The following is a 15,674-nucleotide window of genomic DNA, read 5'->3' as shown; positions in this document are numbered from 1 at the left end:
ATTATGATATTAAAGATTTTCATTAAAATAGAATGCGCATTCAATATTAGTAATATTTGAGTAGACTGTATGGTTCTTCCAGTTTTATGGCCTAACTGTAAATCCACTTAGTAATTAATGACTTACATAAGTCATAAACCAAATCATGCTTTAAAGTAATCTACTTATGGTAACTGGCTTTTGCATTTCTATCTTATTAATAATCTGTTCTGTGGGTGCAACTTACTGTTGATTTTCTTACGGCCGGAAGGAATATCTCAATTTATTTAAATATTTATTATTATTTTTTGTTTACAGTTCAGCGGATTGACTGCAGAGCTTCCACCCAACGTCCATCTGCTAACTCTTGAACCATGGCGAGATGATACAGTTCTCATAAGGCTGGAGCACTTCATCCAAAAGTCAGACGATCCGGCAGTACTCTCAAAGAGCGTCAAAGTGAACCTCGGCTGGATATTCTCAGACATCAAGATCCACTCAATCAGAGAGACAACCCTCGGAGGAAACCAGTACTTGGAAGACTCAAAAAGATTCGACTGGAACGCAAAGACAGAAGAAGCAGCCAAAGAAACAACCGAATTGCCGCCATTAGATGAAGTAACGTACAAACGTATAAAAGAGCTGGCCAGTATCTACGATCCAGATGGCAAGAACCATGTCATGGAGATATTGAATGAAAGTATGCGTACACCAATTAGAAAATCACGTTCTTCACGATCTCATTATGGGGACGACATTAAACCGCACACCAAAGCCCATCATCATCATCATCATCGTGATCGCAAAATGCATGATACTCTTAGAGACAACGGCTTGGAAATAACTCTCGAGCCGATGCAGATCAGGACGTTCATCGTCAAGGCGACGTTCTTGGATTAAGAGATTAATATTTTAGCATCATCACAGATTTATTCTCGATTTAATGCTGGACTATCCTTCAGGCTTATCCTTGTTGATTCCACTCTTCTAACTAGCGTCGCGTTTTATGGTAAATTCTACTCGAATTGTAAAAAATTTGAATTCTACATTTATGTCATTCTGCATAATTCCAGCAGTACCTCAGAATAACTGTGATCCTCAGTCATGATGAAATCGATGAAGAAGAAGAATCAAATCACACCAACTATTTTAAAATGTGAATAACTAACCTACTGTATGATAATTAAGAATCCATATTATATATTTTATATATATTTTTTAAATATCAACCAATGTGATATTAACTTTGTAAATAAAAATTAAACTATTATAAATGTATTTTTGTGTTGTTTTTAATTAAATTGACAACTGCCAGGCGTATAATATGGCTACCATGGGACATTACCACAAAACAGATTAATAAATATAATTCAGATAGACTACATTTTGAAACAGGGTTTTGAATGTGTGAGTGTCCTACGAAAATTAATCACACATTATAGACATACAATAGTGTCTGTTGCAACCTTCAAAGTTACCAATATTGAATGAGCGTCAGTGCATAAACCGAGAGCAGTTGGCAGAACGAAGAACAAACTTAGAATGACATATTCTTGACATGTGACCATAGTTTTCCACACTCGGATTATTCCGCACCCGTTAGGTATTTCAGTTCCCATTAATTCCGTGTTCTCTGGACATTACTCTAATCACGACATTCAAATGCAACTTTATTTATTTTAACATATTATAGTGAACGCAACGTGGCATGGAAAGGTGCATTTTTATATACTTTTTAACACTTCAACAGACCTAGAGACCCAATAACAGTAGTGTATTTAGTAATAGAAGTAAAACAATCACAAACACCCAGGCTTTGAGAAAATCACATACATATATTGTGTCCTCACCGGGATTTGAACCCGGAGCTCCCGCATAAGAGGCTAGCGTCTTACGTACGGCACCATGACAGCATGTTGGGCATAACGCCTTCAGAACAGGATGCAGGAGCCTGAAAATCGTAGACGCAAGGTCTCAAAGACGAAAGTAATGAAAAACTTGTTGAACCAAAACCTAATCCTCATCAATAGAACTCGGATCGAGTGGGTGAACAACTACGTCTCGCATCCATGACCTATTCTGGATCAGAATCATTTCCTCGTGTCAAGCTTATCAGGCACCATTAGCGAGCGATGCAAGACTAGTCAATACGTTTCCCAAAGACATGGACATTTTCAGTGATGCACCGTGTATTTTGCTTTTAAAATTGTATTATAACATTAGTGTAGGGGAGACCGAGGTGATCTGATACAACGACGATATTTCAATATTACAGTTGGTACTCTTTCGACAAAGACCTGCTTGTACAATATGCCAAGGCTGTATGACAAACCTTTGTGTTATAACTTCTGTGCTACAAAATCAACCAAAAGTAATTTTTCGGCCACTTTTTAATGAATTTTATTTATTTTTCTATAAAGTATTTGGTAATAATATGAGTTTAATATTTTTTTTACGTGCTGTTTTAACTTACATACCTCGGTACAAGGAGGGTTGAAATCAATGACATTAATATGGACGAAGCATCTGGAAAAAAATGACACTCACTTTTTTGTCGGGTCTGCCGAATGGCATAAATTGTTCTAACGCCATTACAGTAAAGATGATATTGCTATAAATTCCCGATGCTTCTTGTCGGGTCTGCCGAATGGTTTGGTTCGAATGGGTTTGCTCAAATGAACATTGACAATAGAAACACTGTTCTAACGCCATTACAATAAAGGTGATATTGCTATAAATTCTCGATGCGTGATATCGCATAATGGAAATTGCATGACATCTACCTATACATGTGCGAATGTCGCTATGCGCGAATTAACTTGCTAGCTACTGTATTGAGTGTGTTGTCCATTAATAATGTCAATGGTTGAAATAGTTGGAATGCTTCGCTTAATAGGTTCTTCACCAATAAGTAACTAATCGCTACTGTACTGTTTTTAAGTAAATCCAAGTAAGAGATGAAATGAGAGTCATAACTCACATGTTGTAATGGATATGTTAAATATACTAAATGATTCCAAAAGTATTAATGTATTAAAGAAAAATAGTTGGCTATCAAAAGTCGCTTTAAACCATGTGAAAATCATTGAAAAGTTTGACTGTTGGTAAATAACTCACATTTTTCAATGAATAATGTAAGTTCTGTCATCAAAGCCTTTCTAACCAATCAGAGAGCTCTATTTCTAGTAGTATTATAATAATATATATATTTTTTAAATAATTTAAATCGACTCACTCACTCATTAATATTCAAGACAGTTCAATACTTTTCTTCTTATTACAAAAAAAAACAGTGCTCTGGTAGTTTTTTGCGATTATTTCAAAACTCAGTTTTTAGAATATGTGAGTTATAACTCTAGGCAACTCAAATATGCTGTCAAAAAAAGTACATTTCCATAGTCTTAATGGTGAAACTGACGAAGATATGACCAAAAATGTAAAAATTGTTTCAACCCACCTCGGTCTCCTCTACATAATATGCATTTTTATTTAACGTGTTTAATTAAAACCAGTTTTTTTAATTTAAATCTCATATTGTGAACGTCACAATTTCTGATTTGTCTACAATGTTTTTTTTTAATAAATAAATTAATTAATATCACCATTTTAAATCTAAATTTATCACAAGGTGATCTTCAATAAGCCAAGACAAACGAAAGTTGAACAACTTTGCACTAAACATGCCTCATTGCCACAATATCTTAAAAAGTGATAATATAAAGAAATTCCCATTGTATTAAGTATGGATAATCAAGCTTATTTCCTATGGTCAATTTGTTTTTCCCTGTTGTCTGGCTTTTGGCAACACGTTCTAAGAATATATTGGAAATTTCAATAAAAGTAGGTATTCATAATCAGTATTTAATCTCTATGACGGTCAAAATAACGCTACTTTTTGTAATATACTAAGCGAACTCGCACATAGACACTATCGACTACAATTCGTCAATGTTATCCAAGCAATTTAATTGATATTCATTCCGTAAACCATGGCAACCTACGCTAGAAAAAATGCGTATTATAAATTGATGAAAAAATCTAAAAACCGGTGTTATAATTACAGTTGTTATTTGAACAATGGTTTTATACATTTATATAACATATTGCATTTTATTTCAATCGAACTGTCTTCATATTTTTGACTGACAATCGACCTAGTGATAATAATTATATGAATGTAACTGAATTCTAATGAGTATATTATTTTACAATGGCTCGAAACTCGAAAAATGTTAACATGTTAAAATGTCAACTTACAAAATATAATATGCGAAAAAATATTTTCAATTATGAATATCAATAAAAACTCTTTACGATCAAGCAACACCGATGACCATTTACAAGCAGTTTTAAGAATCTCAAATACAAAATTAGCATACATAATTTTGAAAACACTTCTGAGATTATAATCAATAGAAAAAATGTTTTTTAAAAAAATACGACACCCGGCTGTAATCAAACCTGCTTCTCTCGGGTTTCGCGCCCATGCACATATACCACTATGATATAGGCGTCATACTTAATTGCGACAAATTTTAACTAATACTCTTAATACCCTCTGAAGCACTTTCCAAATTGAACCAAATTTACTATTGGCGATCGGCTTTTGTATTTTAAATCAAAGTAGGTACATATCACTTTAATAATTACTAACCGACGTCACGGACTACATTTTTTATGTTAAAATTCTTTTCTGTTTTAAAAAGTGGAGATGGGGGGTGGAATTAGGACATGGCCTCCACAAGGATGGGCTGACTGGGCTCTAGCCTGGGGGCCCGGGCTCTGGAAGGACCCAGCGTGACGAGATAAACATAGATCACAAATTTGCTCTAATAGTAAAAAAAGTCGCCTGCGGCACTATTTTACTTCAATGATATAAATAATTAAAAATATTTAGTTGTACGCTGGAATTTTTAACTGTGTGCCGATACTCAACAACTCCATAATTCAAATGGATGTACATAAAATAATAAAAATACAAAAAAATCGCTATTTTATCGCGTACACCATTTAGCAAAATACTACTGCAACGCGTCACAAACATCCTAGCCTGGGGGTCCGCGTCAGGATGTGGGGGCCATGAATTAGGATATTTAAAAACTGCGATCCGACACTATAAAATACAGCACTACGCCACTGTTACATTGGAACGGTCTTTCGGTCAACTTAAGGCCATACCTTAGTTGAGACACGGTCTAAAAAGATCGTCGCTAGGCGATGCGCGGATTGCGGGTCGCGGGTGCAAATGAGGCATGTCAAACCAAATATATTTTGTCCTATAAATCCAACATGTGTCCATTTAATGTTCTGTTTATTATTTTATCAGTAATAATAATAATATATTCATTGACATGTTTTCTTTTTAAAGTAAATGGGTAACGTTTTAAGTCATCTTTACACGATTTAAGAATTATTACGGCCGTCGCCATCACGAAGCAAAATGACGTGCCTCCAGCTCTACATTCTCTCTCCGAATGGGAGCGAGTGCAAAATTTCGTCGCGCCTATGGTTGAAAATTATTTGCCGTTTCACTGATGAATCACCTTAATATATCTCTCGGGTATAAAAACGTATCACATTAACGAGAAGTTCGATAGTTTTAACATAACGCAAGACATAGTTAGCGCGGCGCCGAGCGAGAGAAAGGGATCCACTTAGATCTAAGTGCAGTCTTGAATAGCGACAGAATAAATCGTAACTGCGCATTTTTAAAGTTCACTAGAAGATATTATTATCTATATTTGGTCATGTATTTTTCACGGGTCTTCCACTGACATGGGACATACAATGACGTCTCGTGAGGTTGGCATGTCATTAAATCAAATCAAATCAAATTTATTTATTTTACATATAATGAACATAACAAATTGTAAATTTTAAGCATTCACAACATGATATTAAATAAGTGTTAACATTTTTTTAAATAAAAATACAGAGAAATGTGAGTTAATAATACAATAAGTAATAAAATAACAGAAATAAAAGTAGATGGAAGCACACAGAGTGAACTTTGATAGATCCTATCTTAAAAACTTATAAAACAACGTCCACCTAAATTCACCTCACGTAAGTGGAATATATCAATATCCGAAGCGATTGCATTAAACATGGTTATTGCTCTCCCAATTGGCATTACCTACTAATGGCAGGTTAGTTCTGCACCTTGGGAGAACAAACAACGGATGCTCTCGATTCCTAAGGTAATTATCAGAGACACACAAGCCAACACCACCAAGAATGGCAGAGTTCACATTTACGCCCCGTATAAGTCTGAAAAAATATGTAGCTAAATAAAGATCCCTTCTAAATTTTAAGCTACAGTGTGTAAGCATACCTAAGAGAAAGTCGGTCAGATAGAGCCACGGATAATGGCCATACTGAGTCTCAAACATTTCTTTTTAACTCACCATAAGGCCGTACTTCAACTGATGCGGGGCCCAAACGATGGACCCACTCTCAAGTTTGCTTCTAGTAACTAAGGAGTTATACAGAATTTTTAGTACCGTAATATCCGAAAAGACCGTTGCTTAGGGGCGGTAAATTATAAAGGGAGGCAAATCAAGGAACGAATACAGTATACAAGCTAGGTGACATAATTAATTCATTTTTGAATGGGCATAAATATACAGTCTCCACGAGGCACAACACGCGCGTACTCGAGAGTCTCGCGAGTGTTCGCACTCGTCGTGCGACAGATGACACCCCGCGAGTGCATTTAGATGGCTCAATGAGGTCACCGGTACCTGGAATGCGATTTATTACACGCGAGTCAAATCGTGCCATCTGGACAAGGCCTAAATCAAACCTTGCAGGAATGTCGCATTGAATTGATATATTCCACTGACATGCCCATGGAATTCCCGTCTTAAATTGGAATTCGGAAATAAGGTTTTGTAGGCCTAAAGTGCGGCTCTTGACCTCCTAAGTCAATTAGCGGAGTAGAAACACCTATGATCATATCACTTGGTTATTTAGCGAGGTTTTGTTTTGTTTCCTGTTTCATGATGAGCCCCTGTTTTGTGTTCTTGAGGCTCGGAACATGAAACAGGAATGAAACGGAAAAGCAATAGTGTGATAGGTGAAGGAATGATATTAGTTTTTTTTTTATTTTTGTGTCACTTAAATTGTATGAAGAATGTATAGTAATAGGATATAAAATCTGTTAGGTATAAGTTAAAATGTTTAGTTATAATAAGTATGTGCAGGATGCATATTATTTTAATATAGTAATCGTGTGAATCACTCATTAAAGTTTACAAAGTCGGGGAGGCAAATTTCAAATAAACGGCCTGCCTCGTAATTGGACGATAGCTTAACCAATCGGGAAAGGCCTTTTTAGTCGGTAAAGAAAAAACAATGCAGCTTCCTGTTGAGAGAACCCCGCATTAACTTTTTTCCGTGAATTTTTCCGATGTTTTAATAGTTATTCTGCTATTCGGGGCTGAGACAAATCCAACAAATTAAAGATCATAAAAATCGGTCGAACCGTTCCTGAGTTATAAATGGTGTAACTAACCCGACTTGTTTTATATATATAGATGTAGTAATAAGAAAATAAATAGATAATATATTATGTTAAAAAAATGTTTTTAGAATTGGTACATTACATCATTTTTATCCCAGAGCCGGAGAGCAAAGTTATGAAGTAGCAACTCTACGACCTGCTAATATTAATTGCTAATAGCATAATACCGCCATGGTAACTATTCGAAGTCAGTTTTCCTCGTTGGCAAATTGCAGTAAATAATTATTATCTATTTCGATAAATGTAAAATAAATATTAATTTTATTATCTTATTTTTTAAGTTAAACTGCTTTAGGCGCTTATGGAAAATCAGATCAGAGTGTATTTTTGGCGTGTGACATGTAACACATAATTATTTTTTTCACACAAAAAAACGCACTCGACTGGATTCAAACCACCGATTGTTCGGTTATCAGCCGAACGCACTACCTTTACGCCACAGTATGATACTGCAATCGTGACGATTATACAGTATAATATTATTGTTAAGAATTGTTCCGTTGCCTAGGCAGCGAATTTATTATTTTTCGACCATTTGCAATTCCTTACGTAAACACACTATTAAACGTCATAGTGGCAGTTGTTATTTTGAAAATAAAAAGAACGATAAATAATTACATAATTTAGTAATATAAGTTAAAGTGTATAATAAATAAGCCAACGGCGTTCCAATAAGCGATCCTTTTTCTTGAGTGTGTAATTTAACAAGATATAATTAAGAGCCAGTCGAAGAATCTAGTTTATCACAAGTTTTGTTTTTGTTTTGTTACGCCAAAGAAGTATAACTTCTAACGCGCGTACATAAGTACACACACAGATTTTTTTTTAAAATTTTCTTACCGGTGCGGCACCCCTGCGTCGTTGTATCAATAATTATTTAATGTTTGTGTTATAATATACCAGGACACAACTTATAAAGTTTAGTGTCGATTTTCAAATCACCTTGGTCAGTCATTATTACCAACATAGGTATTATAAATAACGAAAAAAATAGTTTTGAAATTGGTTATATTATTACTGTGGAGTGATTTGTTTTGTGTTTATTTATATATAATAATATATTATTTTAAATCATTCGTGATTAACAACAAATTACGTATGTGCATTCAACTCTGTTCATCGCTGTACTACATATTTATAAATTAATGCGTACACAGTCCAGTGTTCCAGTTGTTCAGTCACTGCCAAAGGGTGGAGGTAGGCCGTTAAGATCCGACACTAACAGTGCACACTAAACTTTCTCAGTCAAACATATTTGTTTTCAATTCTAATGGATTTAAGTTTTGTACTATTCCGTTTGAGTCTTTTTATGCGACCTGGGTTTCGCCTTTCGTGGATAGTATTTGTTAGTTTTTAAAATTCATTAAAACCAAGCATTAATAGATTTATCTATAAAATATCTATAAAAAGGGTGTTAAATTATACATACTTTTAGATATTTCATATGTATAGGCTTTAGAAACACCATCTGTAATTATTGTATTCTTAATTCAACGAAAACGAATAATTGTATGGACTGAAAAAGTTGTGCACTATTAATTATGATTCAGTTAGACAGGGTTTAATTGATTTTTTAAAACTAACAATTTGTATTCTTAGTTCAATTAAAAATAAATGAGTATGACTGACATAGTTTAGTGTGCACTATTTATGTCGGATCTAAACAGCCTACCTCTACCCCTAGCCACTGATAGTTTTACTAACAATGTTGAACGACGAAATACAGAGCAACCGATAATTGTCTCAATCCACTGCATGAGGAAGGCCTCTTCAAACCTTTTTCAGTGCGCTGTTTTTCGCTACGATGTAGTTAATTCCGCTGAATCTTAATATTTCGTAAATCCATTTGCAGTGTTGTAGTGAGCAGGAGAACGTTTTTAGTGAACTTTGATAGATCCTATTTTAAAAGCTTATAATACAACGTGAACCAAAATTCACCCTCACGTAAGTGGAATATATCAATATCTGAAGCGATTGCATTAAACATGGTTACTGCCCTCCCAATTAGCATTACCTACTAATGGCAGGTTAGTTCTGCACCTTGGGAGAACAAACAACGGATGCCCTCGATTCCTAAGGTAATTATCAGAGACACACAAGCCAACACCACCAAGAATGGCAGAGTTCACATTTACGCCCCGTATAAGTCTGAAAAAATATGTAGCTAAATAAAGATCCCTTCTAAATTTTAAGCTACAGTATGTAAGCATACCTAAGAGAAATTCAGTCGGATAGAGCCACGGATAATGGCCATACAGAGTCTCAAAAAATTCTTTTGGACTCTAACTCACCATAAGTTCGTACTTCAACTGATGCGGGGCCCAAACGATATACCCACTCTCAAGTTTGTTTCTAGTAACTAAGGAGTTATAGAGAATTGTTAGTACCGCAACATCCGAAAAGACCGTTGCTTAGGGGCGGTAAATTATAAAGGGAGGCAAATGAAGGAACGAATGCATTATACAAGCTAGGTGACATAATTAATTTTTCAATGGGCATAAAAATAAGCGCAAGTGCAAAAAATAAGACTGACAATTCAATCATGACACACGGCTCCTTTGAGATGTAATATGTCGTGATATACTGGCAAGATATATTCTTGGCAGTGTACAGGCTAGGTACATTTTTGATTGTTCATTAAAAACACAGTCTCCTCGAGGCACAACACGCGCGTACTCGAGAGTCTCGCGAGTGCTCGCGCTCGTCGTGCGAAAGATGACACCCCGCGAGTGCATTTGGATGGCTCAATGAGGTCACCGGTACCTGGAATGCGAGTTATTACACGCGAGTCAAATCGTGCCATCTGGACAAGGCCTAAATCAAACCTTGCAGGAATGTCGCATTGAATTGATATATTCCACCTACGTGAGGATGAGCATAGGTGGGCGTTATTTTATAAATTCTTAAAATAAAAGGGTCTACTTAGCTCATTCGATGCGCTTCCATGATTTATAATTTTTAAAATTGTCATACTTTCTACTTTACTTTTCATAATGTTTTTTGTGATACTGCATAATTATATTTATTCCTTCTTTACGCTGTTTTTATACTGTTTCTATGTTTTTAAATGTCATATTGTGAACGTCTTAAATTAATAATTTGTAATGTTCAACGTATGTATAAAAAATGAATTTAAATGTTGCACACAGCAGTGGCGAAGGGTGGAGGTAGGCTGCTAAGATCCAACATAAATAATTCGAACTAAACTTTGACAGTCAAACATATTTGTTTTCATTAAGACTGTAATTAGATAGTGTTTGTTAGTTTTTAAAATTCAATTAAACCTTGCCTATCCCAAACCATAATAGTTTTGGTCTATCTGAATAATTAGAGAAGGCTTCTTTAAACGTCTTTGAGAAAATCCCAATAGATACCAAGAATTGGTAAAATATAAACATCTGCTATTATTAGAGTAACATTATTAACAATTTAGAAACAAAGTCAAAGACTAAAACCATTAAAATATTTTATAATGATTATTCATTCCGTATAATAATGTAATGAATTCTAATGATATTAATTTTATACTTTAGAATAAATAACTATAAGTATTTGATAAGCAAACGCTTCTGACGATGACATATAATGATATTTTTTTCAATTATTAATAATAGGGGGACTGATGACACACGTAGGGTTTCAAAACCGGTATCCCAGTATTTTTCGATACCGAAATACCGGTTTTAATAAGTCTTGAAATCATGTTATGGAGTAATAATTGCAATATGAAGTTTGACATGTCCTCTTAAATCAGGCATAGTGCTATTTTCTATGTGCTTTATGTTCATGTTCAGGCTCAGTAGCGAAGGGTGGAGGTGGGCTGTTAAGATCCGTCATAAAAAGTGCACATTAAACTTTGTCAGTCATACGTATTTGTTTTTATTGAACGAAGACTACAATTTATAGATGGTATAGGTTAGTTTTTAAAAATCACTGCCTAAACCAAACCATATTAGTTTTGGTATATTTTGTTGCATAATTGTGCACACTTTTTTATTTATACTTTTTATTATAGTTGGATTAAGAATACTGATTACATAATATTACACACATTGTTGGTTCATTCTTTTAAATTCATTAAGCCCTGCCTAAACCAAACTATAATAGATAAAAAATATTATTCTATATATAAAATATCCAACGTTATCCATAACACATAATTTATTTTTTTCACACAAAAAAACGCACTCGATTGGATTCGAACCACCGATTGTTCGGTTATCAGCCAAACGCACTACCTTTACGCCACAGTATGATACTGCAATCGGTATATCAAAACTATTATGGTTTGGCTTGGGCAGGGTTAAGTAGAATTTTAAAAACTAACCAACGTCATCTGTAAATTGTAGTCTTAGTTCAATAAAAACCAATAGGTACTTACGTATGACTAACAAAGTTTAATGTGCACTATTTTTAGCGGATCTTAACAGCCTACCTCCAGCCTTCGCCACTGCCACCCGGACGGATTCTTTTAAAATTCCGATTTCCCAAAAAAAATATACTTAAGTTAAAATATTTTCTAATTTACAAACAATGGTAAATGCATGGAAGCAGCTCAATATAAATTGACTATTCATATTATTCTTTTTTTTTTACTATTCCATTTTAGTCGTTTCCTGCGTCCCGAGTTTCGCCTTTCGGTATCTTCAGGCACTATGCGTGCTCACCAACGGCAGTAAATGCATACTGACAACAAATGCATACAGTTAATTCTTGTTTATTTTATGATAAATCTTGTGAGAAAAAAAAATCAAATTTTTTGAGAAGACGACTGCATTCATTGTGGTTGTCATACTCAGCCATGAGGAAAAAAATATTTTTATTTTCATATTGACGTATTTATATAATCACAAATAATAATATATTCAAAATGCCCGAAAACATCTATCGTATAATTGTCATAATTTTACGATCTTTTCCCATATTTCAATAAGCACCATCTATGGCATCTCTTGAAAGTTTAAAAAGATAAAACACATCGCGTTTCGCTTCACATATTGTATAGGATTATTTTGGCGTGAATCGTCGGGTTTTTTTCAAATGTGTTAATCTTGCCGATTTTTTGAATAATAAAATGCCTAATTCTTGTCAAATTTGGGATCAAAGAGATTATCAATATAATTTTTTATCGTGAATATTTTACTAAAATTATCTCGTCATAAATTATACTAATGGTTTTATAAATGCGTTTAAAAATTAATAAATGTAAAAAATCTTAACACCACTGCACATTCATGTACCGAAATATGGCTATATTCTAAAACATTAGAGCGAGAGGTTTAAAAGAATACTATTTTATGTAATAAAAATACTTTATGCAGTCATCAAATGTTTAAAATAAATATAAAGGATAATAAGGCTTCAAAATTATATAAATAGATTATCTACAACGTTTAAGGAATGTCCAAGATCATGGTTTCAAAATGCAATAAAAGCTTCATTTGACCTACGCCGAGCATGTCCCCCCTTCTGATTAAAAAATTATATAAGCTTGTAGGTGTCTCGATACCCGCTATCGTAATATAGATTTTAATAAATTAAAGTTTAAAGAAATGTAGGAAAAAGCAGTACATATTTTTTTAGGGCATGTTTATGCGCGAAAGGTGGACCAATGAGATCGTTTTCACCTCCTTCCACCAGACCAGGAGCAAAACCCTCGGGCCAATTACGGAAATGCGGTTTGTTTTTCCGCTTTCCCGAAAAATTACGAGTATCTTATTAAGTTAGAAACAAGCGTCCTAGAGGTATCTACATGTAGGAGAAATTTCATAATCATCGCAAAAGCCCTTATAGTACTTTTAACGTAGAACAGATAAATATTTTCTGATTCAAATATCAAGATTATAATAAGATGAAAAGAAAGGTTATCAATTTAAAACGGTACATATTGTGGATATAATATATGAAATTATCATTATCGAAACTTGCGTTCTCTTTTATAGTCAATACTTTCCGCCCAGTTTCCCTCATCCAAGAGAAAAGTTCGACTTTAATCTATACAAATATATTTATTTATGAGGCACTATAAGGCCCAGATAAAGTTTCAGATCTAAATGATATTCCCACGACAATAGTATGAGTTTATGAGGTCCAAAGAGAACCTGTTTTAGGGCATCTTTTTACAAATTGAAAACGATTTGCAAGGCTTAGCTGACAGATCTGAGATATAATTTCTACTAGTAAATTAACAAAATAATAGTGATTTAATGGGGGACATGCTCAGCGTAGGTCAAAATGGAGCTTTTGTTCTATTTTCAAAGCATGGTCCTGGACATACCTTAAACGTTGTAGATAATCTATGTATATAATTTTGAAGCCTTATTATCCTTTATATTTATTTTAAACATTTGATGACTGCATAAATTATTTTTATTACATAAAATAGTATTTTTTTTGAACCTCTCACTCTAATGTTTTAGAATATAGTCATATTTCAGTACGTAAATGTGCAGTGGTGTTAAGATTTTTAACATTTATTAATTTTTAAACACATTTATAAAACCATTAGTATAATTTATATCGATATTATTATAGTGAAATATTTACAATAAAAATTATATTGATAATCTCTGTGATCCCAAATTTGACAAGAATTGGGCATTTTATTATTCAAAAAATGGACAAAATTAACACATTTCAAGATAATTCTAAATATACTAATTATAAGCTGTCTTTGGCCATTCAAGTGTGATAAACATCCTACGAATAATGATTGCTTTATAATAATTATTCACCTAAGAATAAGGTTTTTATTGTTGCAATAAGTGCGATATTTTAACAGCAGCAAGATAGGTGCTGTCAAAATATAGCATTTATTGCAACAATAAAAACCAGCTTCGTGTAATTGTTACAATAAGTGCTAATATTTTGATACAAACCTACCCTAAGTTTGATAATATGTATCACTTTATCACTTTAGCGGTCGATAAGTATAGAATAGACCCACAGGTGTTAAATAAACAATCCACAAAATAGAGGTGACAATTTGATAATACAAAATGGAATACAAATTCCATAGTGTGTATGTGACAGTGTTTTCAACCATCTTTCTTTTTGGAAGTTCAGCGAGCACGCAGCTGTATGGTGAGAATGTTTATTTTTTTGACTGTGTAACAATGGCGTGCGGTGACTTCTGAGACGAGGGATGCTCCTCAAAAAAAGTGTTTTTATTTATCACACCAGCTACTAATTTTAAAACTTAATTTTAAACACATAATATCTTACATAATATATAAATATTGAACCTACATAATTATGAAAACACTTCTGATAAAAAATATTATAACCAATAGAAAAAAACCTGCATCTCTCGGGTATCGTGCACACGCACATAGACCACTATGCTAACGGCGTCATACTTAATTGCGATAAAATGTTAACTAATAGCTCTCAATACTCACTGAAGCGCTTTCTAAATTGAGCTACTATTGGATTTTGTATTTTAAATCAAAGTAGGTATTACTCTAATTACCAACCGACGTCACGGATCACTCCAAGATTTTTTGTTGTAACTTAATTGAACTTGCTTATAATTTTTAATTAACTATTTTTTTATTCAACGAATATTTCACAAGATTTAAGAATGTAACATTCTAATTATTGAATTTAAAAATATATAAATATATTAAAGTCGTACCCACAGCATGATATATAAACCGCACGCCACTGCTATGAAATATTTAATATTATATTACTATTATTCAATATTATTTACATACTACATATTATTATATTATGTTGTACATAGTTCATACCACAGAATAGCTGGTTAATAAATATCATTCCTATAGTATATTCCCCAATACATTACATTTTGAAGCAGGTTTTTGAATGTGTGAGTGTCCTACGAAAATGAACCACATATTACAGACGTGCAATAGTGTGTGTTGCAACTTTCAATACACCAATATTGAATGAGCGTCAATGCATACACCGAGAGCAGTTGTCAGAATTTGACATGTTTAATGTTATTTTATATTCTTCCACTCTCGTGATCGGTTGCCTGTTACTCCACACCAGCACCGTCTTTAGATTAATAAAGCCTGAGCATATCTTTTTGCATAAGCAACGAGTGGTCCACTGTTTAGCTGTCAAAATCAGATTCCAGATTGCTTGACATATTGATTCGCCCTTTCTCGTTTCAAATTGAATTATAAAAAAATCTCAAATC

At 33.6% G+C, this 15,674-nt stretch overlaps 2 protein-coding genes across 8 annotated transcripts in view; both read left to right on the top strand.

The window, feature by feature from the left end:
• The window catches only part of LManII (Lysosomal alpha-mannosidase II), a 65,185-nt gene extending 63,928 nt beyond the window's left edge, over positions 1-1,257 (top strand). For all 3 annotated transcript variants that reach the window (XM_085940618.1, XM_085940617.1, XM_085940619.1), the window contains exon 22: positions 298-1,257. In XM_085940618.1, coding sequence (XP_085796744.1) covers positions 298-879 — 582 coding nt within the window. In that variant the 3' untranslated portion in view covers positions 880-1,257. The remainder of the gene's footprint in view (positions 1-297) is intronic.
• A 7,169-nt stretch (positions 1,258-8,426) lies between these two features.
• LOC147076990 (trypsin-1-like) overlaps positions 8,427-15,674 on the top strand; it is a 37,614-nt gene continuing 30,366 nt past the window's right edge. Inside the window, exons 1-2 of one of the 5 annotated variants that reach the window (XM_085940620.1) lie at positions 8,427-8,473; positions 14,453-14,587. In XM_085940620.1, coding sequence (XP_085796746.1) covers positions 14,503-14,587 — 85 coding nt within the window. In that variant the 5' untranslated portion in view covers positions 8,427-8,473; positions 14,453-14,502. Of the gene's footprint in view, positions 8,582-14,423; positions 14,588-15,674 lie in introns of all 5 variants that reach the window. The other 4 variants (XM_085940624.1, XM_085940621.1, XM_085940623.1 and 1 more) reach the window with 4 other exon arrangements.

The sequence above is a fragment of the Rhyacophila brunnea genome, unplaced genomic scaffold (assembly GCF_057557595.1).
Source record: "Rhyacophila brunnea isolate RB1 unplaced genomic scaffold, BYU_Rbru_1.0 scaffold_13, whole genome shotgun sequence".
In the NCBI taxonomy this organism is placed as follows: Eukaryota; Metazoa; Arthropoda; class Insecta; order Trichoptera; family Rhyacophilidae; genus Rhyacophila; species Rhyacophila brunnea.
The sequence above is the reverse complement of the archived record's forward strand: the minus strand, read 5'-3'. Positions and strand labels throughout refer to the sequence as shown.